At 39.8% G+C, this 16316-nt stretch overlaps 1 protein-coding gene across 3 annotated transcripts in view; it reads right to left on the minus strand.

Annotated features, from left to right (window-relative positions):
* KDM5B (lysine demethylase 5B) overlaps positions 1 to 16316 on the minus strand; it is a 116690-nt gene that overhangs the window by 95872 nt on the left and 4502 nt on the right. For all 3 annotated transcript variants that reach the window (XM_053246494.1, XM_053246493.1, XM_053246492.1), the window contains exon 2: positions 1999 to 2076. Coding sequence is in view for 2 of the 3 variants with exons in the window: in XM_053246493.1 (XP_053102468.1) it covers positions 1999 to 2076 (78 nt within the window). In the remaining variant the exon portion in view is untranslated. The remainder of the gene's footprint in view (positions 1 to 1998; positions 2077 to 16316) is intronic.

Consider the following 16316-nt stretch of genomic DNA (forward strand, 5'->3'; position numbering starts at 1 on the left):
CTAATTGTCCTATGCTCATTTCAATGATGCAAGCCGCAGTGTGAAGGAACTATTTGCTATACTTCTGATCAGCCATGTATGCCATCTGAATGAGTTTTTTCTGCACATATATAGTCGGCAATCTAATGCAGTACTGAAATTGTACCAGCACCCCATCAAATAGTAGTCTAGTATACACAATTGTCAGAATGCATCTACTGGCATTCTTAAGTACCTCCGCCTCAGCACTTGCACTGGCTCTTATGTGATCCAAGATCACATAAAATGCATAACTGCCATGGCAGTCAGAGAAAAGTTGCAAAAAGGCAATCTAAGGTTTGTTACTCCTGAAGCCTATACCCTCTGAACCATGAATGTGGTTTTCAGTTATCTAGGAAGGGCACCCCTCAAAACACGTTAGGTCTCAGAGAAGTTATGGGGTAATGATAATTTGAGATCCTGCCCATTTCCCTCTCACTGCATCCTGAGTCAAGGTCATTTTCTCTCCACTGGAGTATATCATTTGTCATCACTGATGTGTCCCTCACCTCATGGTGAGAGGCACAGGGCATTTACCCCTGCTGCCTCCACAAAAGGGCTCAGTTCCTCACATTAAAAGGCTGAGGAACAACCATGCGTGCCACCCTAAGCTCCTTCAATGAAGAGTGAAATATAAACATAATAAATGCATTAGTTTTATACTCTCCACTTTTCTATATCTTTCTTCCAGTTACCCTCCTCAGTATGGATACCATTTGAAGGCATATTAGTACTCTGGAATTTGAAACCTAGGCAGAAAAATGTTAAGGACACTTTCTCCAAGAGTGTCTATGGGGGGAAAGACACTTCCAACAACAGCTAGTGGGGCTTTCATACTGCAAGTTCATTCTTTCAAAGCAATTCATATGAATTATCTTGATGCAATCCTTACAACAGCCCTGTAAGGTTAAGAATTATTATACCCATATTGCGGCTGGGGGACTAAGAGGGAGTGGCCTGTCTAAGGTCCATAGTGAGTTCCTGGTAGAGGTGAAAGTCAAACCAGAGAAGTACCCAGTAGAGGTGAAAGTCAAACCAGAGAAGTACTAATTCATAGCTTAGTCTCTTAGCAACCACACTGTACCAGCTCTCAATATTTTGTCTTTGTCTGTGCCTGATCATTTGTTAAAGGAGAGGAGGCGCTACAAAACCCATTCTTGCTGCACACAGATTACAGCAGAATGGAGGCTAAGCACCACACCCTAGTTTCCTCTGGAAAATAAGAGGGGAGAACAGATACAATTTAAATGCTGCTAGGATTCTTTCCCAGGCTGAACAGCATGGTAGTCATGCCCGCCCTCCATTGTGTGAGGTAGGGGAAGATCACTTTTTAGCCATACTATCATCACTCATTAGCTGTGAGGAAGGGAAAGCAAGCCTATGTTCTGAAGCCAAGATTGATCTTTAGAATTCATATATCCCAACTTAACTACCAGGCAATCATCAAACCTAGATGCTGTGAGGAAAAAGCTTCCTGAGAATTTTCATAAACTTACACCTGAGTTCAACCTCTTGTAAGTATAATTTTTATTCCATGGTTAAAGGTAAAGTGTGCCATCGAGTCAGTGTCGACTCCTGGCGACCACAGAGCCCTGTGGTTTTTCTTTGGTAGAATACAGGAGGAGTTTACCAATGCCATTCTCCTGAGCAGTATGAGATGATGCCTTCCAGCATCTTCCTATATCGCTGCTGTCCGATATAGGTGTTTCCCATTGTCTGGGAAACATACCAGTGGGGATTTGAACTGGCAATCCCATGCCTGCTGAGCAAGTCATTTCCCGTTGCTACACACATAAAATCCAAAGTGTAACAGTTGAAAATGAAGCCTGTTTTTTTTTTTTTTAAAGAAAAAGTACAGCATGTTTCTCAATGAAAAATTTCAAGTACCCATTTCAGTAAAAGGTAAAGTGTGCCATCAAGTCAATTTCGACTCCTGGCACCCACAGTGTAGGGCCCCCCGATAACATTAGGATAGTTTACCTCCAATTCATTCAGCCTTTGGATTCGTGGAGTAAAGTGAAGTTTATCAACATCACATGCAAATGGAGGTTGCCAGTCCTAAGGAAAGAGAAAAAGAAATCCAGTACAAAGTTGATACGTTGGCAGATCAAAGTTACCACATAAGAACGAACATTTTTGCGGCATTTTCAAATGTAAATAAATCCCACAGAAAGTTATATTTTGCATAATTACCTCTTACAAGCAAGATCTTATTTTGCAATAATTACCTCTTACAAGGTGCATCTGTTGTGTCATATTTTATATTTCACAATATAACTTTAACAAAATCTTTTTGTTTCCATGCTGTTTCTTAATGCAGGTACAAAAAGAAAATTATGTAAAGGAAACACATATCACCATCATATTATAAACCTGTGAAGAAACCCATCTTCAAATAATTGGTGCAAGCAATTCTTATTATCACAGTGAACGAGTACCAGTCAAGTATCATTCCTTTAGTTTTTAAAATATCTGTTAACCATAGAGGCATTGTTCATTGCTGTGCATCCAAAAGTATTCCATTGTTCAAGAAGGTAATGGGAAATCCCTACATATGCCTGGTACACAGTCCATTTTTAAAACTAAAAGTTTACATGACCCATTAGGTAGCTGCTTAAACCACTAGATCACATATTTAGCTTGGCCTTTGCTTTACTCTTTTTTCTTTTAATTTACAAATTTGTTCACTTATGCATCCTTAGGTTGTTCCCCCAAGTATGTAGAAACAGTTACCCTATTTTGTGGAGGTTCCATTTTGCTTCCAATATGACATACACTCAACCCGATATTATAATGATGCATCTTTCAGATGCTAATTTGGTTGACAGAAATAAACCCTTGAGCTAGTATTTTCAAGAATAAGTTACTGACTGAAATGGACCAAGATATATATATATATAAAAAGATCAGTTTGGAACAGCTAATCTTGTATATAGATGTTATGACAAAGTTTGATCCTATACATGGTTATTCAAAAATCAAAATTCATTAATTGAGTTTACTTTCAGGCAAGTGTGTTTTGGACTGAATCCTTAACTATGTAGGATGATCAGTGTTCTCCCTAAGGCATGCGCATGTGTGCGCGCTCACACATTTTTTTATGTCCGCTCAGTTAATTTTAGATGTCGCTCAGGTTTAATCAAGAATGTCCCACTACGAATGCATGCCTTGATACTGCCACCCAGAAAGAAACTCATTCCACATACAGATAAAAAAAATTAGAGAACACTGATGATGATATGTTGTTGAATAGTTTAATGTTATTGTAAAGTGTAATATTATGTCCCATCCCCCCCGCACACTCTTTAATATCTAAATCAGGGGTCCCCACCTGCGGCCCTCCAGATTTTGCTGAACTACAATTCCCATCATCCCAGCCACAATAAGTTGTAGCTGGGGGTGGTGGGAATTGTAGTTCGGCAACATTTGGAGGGCCGCAGGTTGGGGACCCCTGATCTAAATGAAACCACTGGGAGAGGTCATCCATGGTTATGTACTGCAGTGTCATCAACATACTGATGATACCCGTTCTAAAGGTAAAGTGTGCCATCAAGTCGATTTTGACTCCTGGTGCCCACAAAGCCCTGTGGTTTTCTTTGGTACAATACAGGAGGGATTTACCATTGCCTCCTCTCATCAGTATGAGATGATGCCTTTCAGCATCTTCCTATATCACTGCTGCCAGATATAGTATCAGCGAGGATTCGGACCAGCAACCTTCTGCTTGTTAGTCAAGCATTTCCCCGCTGCACTCTACCTATCATTTAAATCAGCTAATACCAGGGAGGCAGCTGATGTCTGCAGGCTGCTCTGATCTGGATGGAGGCAAACCAACTGAACCTTAATCCAGATAAGACTGAAGTACTCTGGGTCAGTAAATGGGATTTCTGAGTGGCGAGGTAAATCTGGTCTTGGATAGGGCCACGCGGCCCCTCAAACACCAAGTTTTCAGCTTGGGAATGGTTCTGGACCCAATGCTGCCCTTAAGAGTCTCAGGTGGTGGTGGTGATGTGCAGGAGTGACTTTTGCCAGCTATGGCTAGGATGCCAGCTGCGACTGACTTCAGTCACTCATGCACTGGTAACATCCAGATTGGATTACAGCAATGTGCTTTACATAGGGCTGCCCCTGAAGACTGTATGGAAGCTTCAGGTGGTCTAGAATGCTGCTGCAAGGATGTTCGTGGGCACTAGTCTCTTCTTGAGTATTACACCCATCCTGTAGCACTTTACTGGCTGCTAGTGTGATCCTGGGTCAGAGTCAAAGTGCTAGTTTTGACCTTTAAAGCCCTACGTGGGTATCTGTTGGACCACATTCACCCATTTAAATCTGTCAGGGCCCTTCATACATCATCTCGAGCCCTACTTGCAGCCCCGCCACTGACTGAGATCTGGTTGGTGGGGACAAGAGACAGGGACTTTTTGGTTGTGGTCCCTTGGCTCTGGAGTGCACTCCCCTCCCAGAAGAGCTTCTCCATGCTCCCTCCCTTCGGATTTTTTAAAAAATAACTTATAACCTACTTGTTTAGAGAGGCTTTTAAAATGTGTTTTACTACAGCCTGATGGGTTTTAAATTTTAATTCGGTTTGTTTTAATTCTACATTGTGTTTTATTGTGTTAGATTTTGTATTACTTTTATTGTTTACTACTGTGAGCCATCCTGAGCAGTATTGTGCTAGAGGAGTGGTATATAAATATTTTAAATTAAACATATATCCAAATCCACTGCTACTCTTGAATCACATTAAATTATAGGGATGTTGCTCCAAATATACAAGGTTCTCCTGTTTCTTCAGGATAATGGTGAAATTTGTATTAGCTCAGTTCAGACAATCCTACAAAGTATGGGTTGAAGGCTCCGAAAGAGGGAAACCATGAGGATAGGGAAGTAAAGAGAGCAAGCACAGGCCAGTAGCTCATTCCTCATCCTCAAACCATAGTTTAATCAATGGATTGACTGCACTGAGCTTATGTTTCTCAGCCTATAGAAGCCCTCTATTTTGTGTACTACACTGTTAATGGTTTCTATTTTCAGTTTTAATGTTACATTATTATTTTCTCAGTCAGCAAAAACTAAGGTTTAATTAGGTAAGAGTGCATCAGCTTAGGCATATGCATGCATCAACTTCCAGCTCAATCTCTAACAGTGGGTATATTTATCATGATTATTTTAATACTATTAAGACATGTGCGATAAATATGTAAAAAATAAAATACAAAGAACTGTTTACACTAAATTATATATAAAATTCATGTTTGTAAAGTTTAGGCTGCTTCTATTTCAATTCTCCCCTCCCCCCCCAAAAAAACACCTGGAGATCCCCCTCCAAATCATAATTGGCTTGCATTACTATGCAGAAGTGCAAGGCAGGAAAAATGGAAGTTTAGAGGGAAAGATATGCAATTGCACACCGATTTCCAGACTAGAATATCCTTTGTTTATGAATCTATTGACATGACTCAGGTTTGACAGACCTAGATGGTTATCTTTCTATAAAAGATGGTCACTTTAGTTACATAATTCTGGCATATCTCTCCCTTTCACACTTCACCCTCTTTTTGTGACACAATGGCTAGAACTGCATCTACAATCGAGTGTACAATACATATTACATGCTGTTGCCACAGATTCAAGAATTAATCCAACTCAACAAAATGGTGGAATTGAAATCCAACATCTCCCAGCTCTGCCCTAATGTAAACTATAAGAGCCAAAATAGATGCTATTTTAAACATGTCTGGGACCACACATTTTCCAAGATCGCAGGGAATGTAGCAGCAATTCAGCAGACAGAGGAAGGGGTTCTTAAACATCCCCAATGCCTGATTTCCCCCACAAATGCTTCATACAAAACTCATTTTTAGTTTTGCAGGGGAACTGTCCAGGGACAACATTTGCAAGGTAGACTTGGAAAGCAGAGGGAGGAGAGTCAGGTTAAAATTTGCCTAGCCACCCACTGACTCTCTGGTAAATTCCCCTCACCCCCTACATCAGCACTGTGAGGCAAAAACAAGGTCAAGAACCCAGTACTTCCTTCGTAATATCTGGTTTAACTCCAAGGGCAACTTATCAAATCTTTTCTCTATGGAGATGGCTTTCACATTCGTAGTTTTCATACAAGAAGATGTATGAACATGGTTTACCAACAAGGAGATTATTTCTATGTAGGAAAGATGTAACAAACATGTATTATTTATATCCCCATGTAAACCATTCTGATAACTTTTGCTGAAAAGCAGTATATAAATATTCATAGTCATCATTGTTGTGAAGTGGCCCTGATATAAAGTCAATCTAGCAATGTTTGTAATTTTATCCCTGTTTTCTGTTAACGATATATTTCTGAAATCTCTTCATAAAGCAAACTCTACAAGCAAACTTCAGGCACAGTTTTCTCCACCCCACAGGTACACACCCTTTCCACAAACAGCTAAATTTCATGTGCCACCCACAAAAGTTACTTCACTGAAGATTTAGCAAACCCTCTGTCATCTTTTTTCCTTACTGGAAATATTTCTAAACATATTGCCAACTTTTCCAAAAGTGGTTTATCCTTTTACTCCATATTTACCACCTTTTACTCATCACACATGTAAAACAAGTGCTACGACCACAACCAGTCTGTAATGATTGGTATGAATAGGCTTATTCATAATACAAAGATATGAATGATATTAATAGCTTACTGCTTTCCATCACAGTTATGAGACCTGCTATATGAACATCTTATTTATTTATCTATCAAATTTGTACACCGCCCCAAACTTTCATCTCTGGGTGGTTAACAATAGCATAAAACAAGTTAAAAACATACCAAAAACTTAAAACAATTTAAAAATTTAAAAATAAACCAGATTAAAACCTAAGAATATTTAGGAAGCTGAGATCTCCATCTAGGAGATTTAGGAAGCTAAGATCTCCATCTTAGGCAGATGGAGTGTTGTACAATGGTGAAACCACTACTACAAGAATATTTATATCACTTATCACCTAAAAGAGTTCTCAAAGCAGCTTCCATAGCAAAAGAAAAGATGGTTCCCTGTCCCCAAAAGGACACAATCTAAAAAGAAATAAAAAGGGAGATACCAGCATCAGCCATTGCAAGGGAGGTTATGCTGGGTTGAATAAAGATACTAGCCCCCGCTCCCTGTTCAATAAGAGAGACATCACTGTGAAAGGTGCCTCTTTGCCCAGTTAGCAGAGAATATTTTTCAATATGTCCAAGATAGGAATTCACTCATTTATGGCCCACTTCTTATAAACAACAATGTGCCAAGTTAAAGATCAGAATAATTACTGCTAATAATATTTTAAACAGACATCTACAAATCCACTTGCAAGTGCTCACTGCCCTCTGGCAAGCAGGATACCTCACAAATAAACTTCCTCACCAGAGATCTCATTTCCACTGCCATTTTTGGGAAAGTAAGAAACAGCAGGAATCCTTTCTGAGCAAGAGGAGAGGACTCTCATTGTTTCTTACCATCTCCATATCTCAGTGCAAATGACAGAAGACCTGCTTCTTTTCCAAGTCCAGAAACTGTGTTCCACCTGTGTTCCAGAAAAGGATCTGAGGGAAGAGAAGGGATTGGTGGCAGCCACAAATAATGGCTAGCTAGTGAGCTAAGCCTAAGTTTGTGGAACCCTGATTTTAAAGATACATGAAGATTGGCATACTCTGAAATTGTTTTAGTAGCACTGAAAGGGGTCAAATAAATCCTGAAGACTGCCACACTGGAGCACAACAGCAACCTTATTTTTAGACTTTGTAAATCTACCACTTCAAACATTCAGTTGATCAGTAGTACTCACTGCTCCCAATGGAGAACCTAAAAAAGGTGCCTATTGTGTTAAAAAGTACTGCAGACTAGAATACCATATTACAGAGAGTATTTGATCTACCACTTCATACAGAACATTCTGCCCTTGAGTTTTAAGAGGTGTATATACCAAGCCTCTTAATTTGTGCAGCACATCAACTACAGGCTACGCAACAGCCTTGGGCACATTCACTTGTCTTTTTGGTTCATCACACATTAGGCATGCCTCAGCATGCTACTGTTCACAAGAAATATCAGGTTGGTTTCTACACATTGAAGGATGCAACAGAACAAATAATACATCATCACATATAACAATGTATATATTATAGACTATAAGCTGTTGGGGTTCCTTACCATATTTCTTAAGAGTACAAGCCTAGAACATCTCTCAGGAATAAAAATGTAAAATTAGATAATATAATCAGAATTATTAATTCTTATCAAGAATTATGGTACAATCTCTGTAAAATTCACTTCTAGATCTCTGACAAAGGATAGACATTATACAAAACTCCAAGAAGCAGTTCTATGGGAAAGTATACAGAGAAGCATACTCAAACCATCATATCCCCTTTCATGATTTTAGGATATGACTCAAAATATAGCATTTCTGCAGCTACAGTGTTTTTTAGGATTTGTTTGATGAGCAGAAATCAATAGGGAGCAAAAGACCTACACTGCTAATTTAAACAAATATTGCCTCATAGATTTAAGCTCTTAGATCTGGTTCCTAGATGACTTTGCTTCACTCCTCAGGCCAGCTCTGCACAACTTCATCCCTCCAGCAGTAGTTGGTCTACAACTCCCATCATCCCCAGCCACAGTGGCCAATAATCAGGGAAATTACAGTCCAACATGTGCAGGAAGGCCAAAGTTGTGCAGCTTTGCCTCACACCAACAGCATACACAAGGAAAGTGTAAACTCTTTGAGAATAATTTTAACGTGATAGTTATGTGAACTCTAATGTGTTATGCCAGTCACGAAGCACAGATTTGCATTACCTTAAATCTACTTTATTCTGCCTTCCAATACCAGGCCAGTGCCCACTTCAGATTTTCCAAATATATTAGTTTTGTCAATTAAAATTTCTTACAATTTGAATGTGTGGGTTGTGAATATTGTTAGAATAAAAGAGGCTTGCCAAATATATTCACTAACATATTTAACTTGCTTAACACAAGTGTACCTATTTTCAGTCTTTTTTATTCTTCCGTCTCTTGCATTGCTCAACCAGATTCTAACTTGCTCACCACAGTACTCCAATAACATTCTGTCCCACTCTCACAATATTGTGTCCACCACCATTTTTCCTGACAGATTGTATCCTCTAACAACAATGTAAGGCATAAATGCAATGACTGTAGCTTTCTCTTCCAGGCTAAGAAAAAGCAGCATCTGTTGAATTTCTGCTTGACATGCAACTATTAAGGACACAGTGGTTCTGGCAGCCAAAGATGGTTCACAATCAAGCTAATGGCCCACATTCATCCTCAATGATCTTCTCATGAATTTTCTCAGAAGATAACATCTTCTCATGGTCCTCCATGTTGCTATATGCTCAATACATTTCATTCCAGACAGTTACCAATACTAGCATTATGGGAATAAATGAAAAAGGTTGTTGGACCATTTTAGTGAGCTTTGGCAAACTAAGCTGGTTATATTTTTAGGGATGTGCTTGAAATGCAACTCAACATCAGAATCTTGGGCACATCCCTTTAAAAACAAGGGCTTATACAGCCCCTTCAAAGCAGAGGAGAGCAGGTCCATTATCTGCTCCTCCTACAATCGCTACCATTGCCATTGGTCACAATTACTTTGGCTTTAAGGGAAAGTCCTCCTCCTCCTAACCTTACCACTTCTGAAATAGGTAGGGGCCTCCTGAAAAGCAGATGGTTTCCAAACTCAACACTTTTCTATCAGGAGAATAAAATAAATAAAAAGCAATAGCAAAACATTAATCCTGAACTGCTCTTCTCTCATGTGTTATGAGTTAGGCCTCTTCTCAACCACTGACCTAAAGCAATTACAGTGCTCATTAAAAAAGAAAAGAAAAATAGAGTGCCTGAATACAGAGTCATTAACATAGAATATGGCTTAAAATAAAAGGGAAAATAGTAATTCTCAAAATACGGCAGTGCAGACTCTCACACACACCTGAGCATATAGGAAAGTGACACACAACATGACTCTTGGGTATTAAGGAAAAATAGTGAAAGTCACATTCAAGTTTAAATAGAGTAATATTTACTAGCTGAACTGGGCACAGAGCATCTGCACCGCTGGTTTGCCGCTGCTGCCCCCCCCCCCGGCCATTGTCTTCTTACACCTCCACTCCCCCCTGCCTGCCAGCCCGCCACCGTTTTGTTTCCCCACTGGCCAGCTGGCCTCTGCCAACATTTTCTTCCCTCCCACCCATCCCCGACGCTATTCAGCAGCTGCTTGAACTCTCGCAAGAGCTGACACACATGGGATTAGCGACGGGTATGCCTAAGATAAATATACACAAAGAAGATATAGTATGCATTCATCCCAGATCACTATTACCATCACTGAGAATATTGATAGTATTTTTTGACCCAGATCACTATTACCATCACTGAGAATATTAATGCAATACTTTTCAACAACAAAAACTTCTCAAAGCAGTTTATATAACAAAGGAATGGAAAGATAGTCCCTTACCCCAAAGGAGCTCACAGACAAGGAAAACACCAGCAAACAATCACTGCAAGAGATACAGCAACTGTCTCTTCAACTATCAACTATTCATCGCAGTGTAGTAACAAGATCCTATCACACACTGCATATTTAAATTTGCAAATTTAACCTAACAATCCTATCACTTCAGTGAGTATAACACAATTTAACTCCAGTTTTAATGAGTTCTGGTTGGCTGTTAGGCAAAAACACGACTAGTGTGACAAAACAAGACCTTGCCCTTATCTCTACAACACTCTGTTATATGCAACAAAAACTCTGGGAAAGTGGTGCATCCAGCCAATTCAAATTCAAGGTTCTTATAATCATCATTTCATTAAATCTAAAATAAACTAGACCAGGGGTTCTCAACCTTTTTTAACAAGTGTACCCCTTTTGTTGTAAACCTTGAGCTAGGTACCCCATAGAGACTGTGCGTGTGTGTTTGCATGTGTATGTACACACACACCCCAATTTAAATGTTACAGTTATGAGACAAGCTACTCCAGTAACTGGCTTCACATCCAGACTAAATTACTCATGAGTACTCCCATTGTGTGTGTACTCAATGCTAATTTTCTAAAGCCAGCCAGTCAGGCTGAGGGGTAAACTAGCTTCAACACACAGCCTCCTCCCTCCCTTCTGCAATGACCAGCAGCTTCAATCCAGCAATCCTCAGATTGGGAAGAAATAGCACGACTGCAACGTGGGGAGACAGGAGAGTACTCCCTGGGAGCTCTTAAAGCAGGGGAACTAGTACACCTTGTTGGGAACCGCTGAATCAGACATGGTACAGATGTTGTGGAAACCTGACCTTTCTTTGCAGAAGATATATGAATGAGACGACCTTAGAAAACAATCTAATTCAGACAATCCTCCAAACCAAGGATTCCCATCAGGGCATACTAGTACAACTAAAGGTTCTCGAAGGACTCCCAGTGAGTATTTAGAGCCCTCCTGCCTCCCAACTATGCAGTCAGGCTATTTGTTCCCCATCTGAGAATTGCAGGCTTGAAGCAGATACATCCTTAGCTATGTGTCTGCTGCAGAAGGGGACCTCCTCCTCTGTTCCCGATTGGCTATGTACTGAAGCTCAGCATACCCCTCCCCTCAGCCTGATGGACAGACTTAATTTTAATTTTCTCAACAGGAAAAAAGTAAAGATGTCCCATTAATTTAAATGTAACTGTTTATGAGTAACTTAGCATGGCTATAAAGCCAGTGACTGTAGTAGCCTGTCTCCCTAACCATAACACTTAATTTTCTGTTTTTCTGTATATAAATGTATACACACACATTTATATGTTACAATTATGAGACAGGCTACTCTAGCCACTGGCTTACATCCACATTCTGTTACTCATAAGCAGTCTTACTGAAATTCATGGGATGTATTTATTTGTCACATTAATTTCAGCTGGAGTACTCACGAGTAACAGACTGGATGCAATTCAGTGACTGGAGTAACCCATCTCATAACTGCAACATTTGCATTTGTGTATACACACACACCTATGGGGTACCCGGAGCTGAAGGTTTGTGAAAGAAAGGGTACATTTGTTTTAAAAGGCTAGGAATCCCTGCTCCAAACCATGATTTGGAATACTGTATCAGAGATGTGCTGCAAGCTCACATACAGCACACTCCTCCTTTCCCAGTTTCGTCTAAGCATAGTTTACCATGACATCCAAATTGGGCTAATGGTGCTTACACTAACTAGAATTGCCTCTAAACCATGGTTTAGACCTCACTTGAAACCATGGTTTAGATGTTAGTGTTAAACACAGTTGGCCCAATCACACACAAAAAAAACCCTATGATTAAAAGAAACAAGAAGAAATGCAATGTGGTGAGGAGGAGGGAGCATGCAAAGCCTCAAGTACATTCCTGAGCTTCCAATTCACAGTGTGATGTTTGAATTGTGCCAATATAAAAACAACATTGGCCAAGGGGTCAGGCCAAGAGGGGCTTGGAAGTCCCAACTATGCAAGGAGGATGTTTTGCAGAACACTGAATGTGGTGAGTTTTAATTCCCTGGGTAGAATTATGTGAGAAAGATGGCATAAAGTTTTGTTTCTATCTCCTAACATTCAAAGGCCCAATAATATAAGTTTTGAATCAGTGGACTATTTGAAAACCTCTTTTCTGGCCTCAACTATTAAGATTTTCTGTTTTTGCATACCCATCTATTAAGAAAACTTCATGAACATGCTATGAGATGAAGGTTTTCCTTTTTTCATAGGTTTTCATTTAGGAAATATGATATATGGAAAGGATTCTCAACGTTGGGCCCCCAGATGTTATTGGACTTCAACTCCCATAACCCCCAGCCCCAGGGGCCTTGGGTTGGGGATTATGGGAGTTGACGTCTAAAAACATCTGGGGACCCAACATTGAGAATCCCTGATATATGGTGTCAGGCCACACTTTGAGGATTAACTGGAGTTCTGATTAACTCACTGCTAAAATATTTTTATAAGTGATTAACAACAATCAATAACTAGCCCAACATATGCTCACAATATACAAGATTTCATATTCGCATTACATTCCCAGAGTTAAGTCCTAATCAAACATCTAATTCTGCACAACTAAATGAATGTACATGTACAGGGATCCACTAATTTAGGTTTGGCTCACTAACCAACCATTATTTGTAGTCGCCACCAATCCCCCCCCCCCACTTCCCTCAGATCCTTTTCTAGCATACCAGTAGCGGTCTTAGGAGAAAAGCAGATCTATCATTTGCAATGGGATACTGAGATAGTAAGAAACAGTGGGAGCCCTCTCCTACTGCTCAGAAATGATTCCTTTGGTTTCTTACCTTCTTGGAAATGATAGTGAAAATTAGACCTCTAGTGAAATTTGTGTGGTGCTAGATGTCCTGCTCATCACTAGTGAATTGGCAAGCAGATATGTAAGATGCCTAGGAATGTATTTTATTAACTTTGACTTGTATAGAATTAAAGAATTTTACAATGGAAAGTATTTCCAGATATCAGGTATTTCCAACTCTTGTCCCAAACATGTCTTTATTGTTTCTTTCAGTTTGAACACAATCTGTGGAAATAAGCGGCTAGCGGCTCAATCTTTTGAACATTTTAGACAGAGAGGACTTTTGTTTAGAGACAGATATAACAACTTTCATGGGAAGCAGTGGCTGAAATTTTGTGCTGTTACATATCATGTACAAGATAAGACTAGATGAATCATCGTCACTAGTTTCAAGCAAGGGCTACTTTGGTGAAGAATATTCAATGAAAGAGCCATTTCTCACTATGCTAACCTCTGTGCAGTGCTGCACTTTGCCCTTCATCAGTGATGCCCTTTTAAAACTTTTTAAACGGCAGTTAAGACACATTTGTTCACCCAGGCTTTTAATTAGATATACTGTTTTGGTTATTTGATTTTTGGTGGTTTTAACCTTTTAGATTTTGAATTGTTGTGGTGTTTTAACCTTTTTGTTTGTTGTTTTTGTTTTGTTGTGAACCGCCCAGATACTTGCATTTTGGGCGGTGTACAAATATGTTAAATAAAATAAAATAAAAAGAGAAATGGGGAATTGTTGAGCCCAAGCACCAATTGGAAGGCATATATAGAGCTCTGGGTAGGGTCGCCCCCCTCAATGCTTTCTTCATAAAGTTCTATGGGGAAAACACTGGGAAAGACTACGCTTTCCAGTACTTTGAGCCCACTTGAGCCCCAGCACCATCTTGGAAGGTGTGCACAATTTCCTTTCAAGGAGGCCTACCAGTACTTGGCAAAGTCATCTGTGTGTGGTGCCAGGGATGGGGGGTGTTGTGTGATTATTCGACTCTGATTAAATCTTTGCATAGACCTAATAAACAAATAATCAGAAAGCTGCACTAAGGGCCAATGGGAGCTGCCACTGACTCCTGAGTCTCGCAAGCAGAACACTGGGCTAGAAGGTCATATTGGTATATGGAGTTTTTCTTTTCTTTCCCAAGTGTAAAAACACAATCTGGTACACAATTACATTTGCTTAAGTGCACCGATTTCAGTGGGACTCAAGTATCTTTTTAAAAGTGTTTTAATTAAATCAAGTATCTTTAACAATCTACCTGATACTCAGATGCACCCAAGCCGATTGAAATTAATGGGCTTAGGCGTGCCTACCTCTGCATAAGATCAGGCTATACAGGCTATATCCTGGATTGCAGCCTATAACATTATGTATTTTGACATGTCTGTGTCTGTCTCTGGGAAAGAACTATGACAACTCAAAATATTTTCTTCCAAGTCTGAGGCAATACTGTACTTATTTTATTTTATGCCCATATACCTTATCATATATTACTTTCCCATTAGATGGCCCCATTATAAACATAAACACACACACACAAACAAGCAAGAGTCCACAAATACAAGTCACCAGGACCATACATTTAATTCTGGCCTCTAGTGTACTGCAGCCACCACAGAAGTAATGAGTCTTCAAAAAACTGCCAGCAGCACATGCCTCTTTCAAAATGGCACCAGTCTGCATTTTGTGACTGCATTTTGTGTCAGGTCAGTATCCATAGCATGGGTAAGAGGGGTTGCTATAAACACACATACATATCTCTCAGTGCTCCTTCCCTGTAACATATACACACACACCAATTAGCAGATACAAAAAAGGATGCATTTATTTTACCTCTCTAGAGTAGGAAGCAAGAAAGTGGAGTCTTACTGGCTACTAGAAACAATGACTGACTGACTGCCAAGCCCAGCCAAAATGTGTTGGTCCTTTTCCCCAATCAAAAATAATGTTTGCATTCAATGTCTTTCTATGCCACAGGCAAAACAAAAAACAAAAAACCACCCCTTAGCAAATAATCCATTAGAGCGCAATGGCCATTTTCTGTGTCCTCAAAGGTAATGTTATATTCCACACACTAATCCAGGGGTAGACAACCTTGGCTCTCCAGCTGCTGAACTACAACTTCCATCATCTCCAGCCACAGTGGCTGGGGATGATGGGAGTTGTAGTTCAACAGCTGGAGAGCCAAGGTTGCCTACCCCTGCACTAATACAGGGGGCCAGAAGCATGTTGTACAATCTGACCCAGTCATAGATAATCAGGTCCTACAATAAATGCAGCATCAGCTACCACCAAGGACCTCATGGGAATGGAGCATGTGAACTTGAATGGCACAGGAACACAGTTTTGGAGCAGAGCTGAAGAACGGGTGTGCTTCCTGAGAGATTCCCTCAGTGCCAGTGGTGCTTTATCTTCCAGAATGTACATGAGACTGCAGCAATACAATAAAGTGTATACTGTATCGAACACATAAAACTCATAGTTTGTTTGGTTTTTTCTGACAAGTAAAACTGTGAGATCTCTTTACACCATGCCCTGACTGAAATTTGGTAGGATCACCAGGAGTCAAATAATCCATACATAACTAGTTAGCCATACCAGCATTAGAAACATATTTTACAAAACACATGTATAATGCCCGAGCTGTTCCTAATGCAAACCACAACCAATCACAATTTACTTAAAATTATTTTACAAATACTGCTCAATGGTTTAAGACAGATGTTATGCAAAAAGATCTGTCTTGCAATCTTTGATGATAAGTTTATCTGATTCAGTAATACTTTTGAATTCATCCACATGTACAATTACATATACTGAGGAAAGTTGTAAAAACTGAAAGAATTTTAAGAGGCAAAACAACAACATAGAAAAGTAATTCCTTTAAAATCAGAAGGCAGTCCTATTCAGCGTGAATGCGAGTGCCATCCACCAAGCATCACTTCCATAC

The sequence above is a fragment of the Hemicordylus capensis genome, chromosome 4 (genome assembly GCF_027244095.1).
Source record: "Hemicordylus capensis ecotype Gifberg chromosome 4, rHemCap1.1.pri, whole genome shotgun sequence".
Classification (NCBI taxonomy): Eukaryota; Metazoa; Chordata; class Lepidosauria; order Squamata; family Cordylidae; genus Hemicordylus; species Hemicordylus capensis.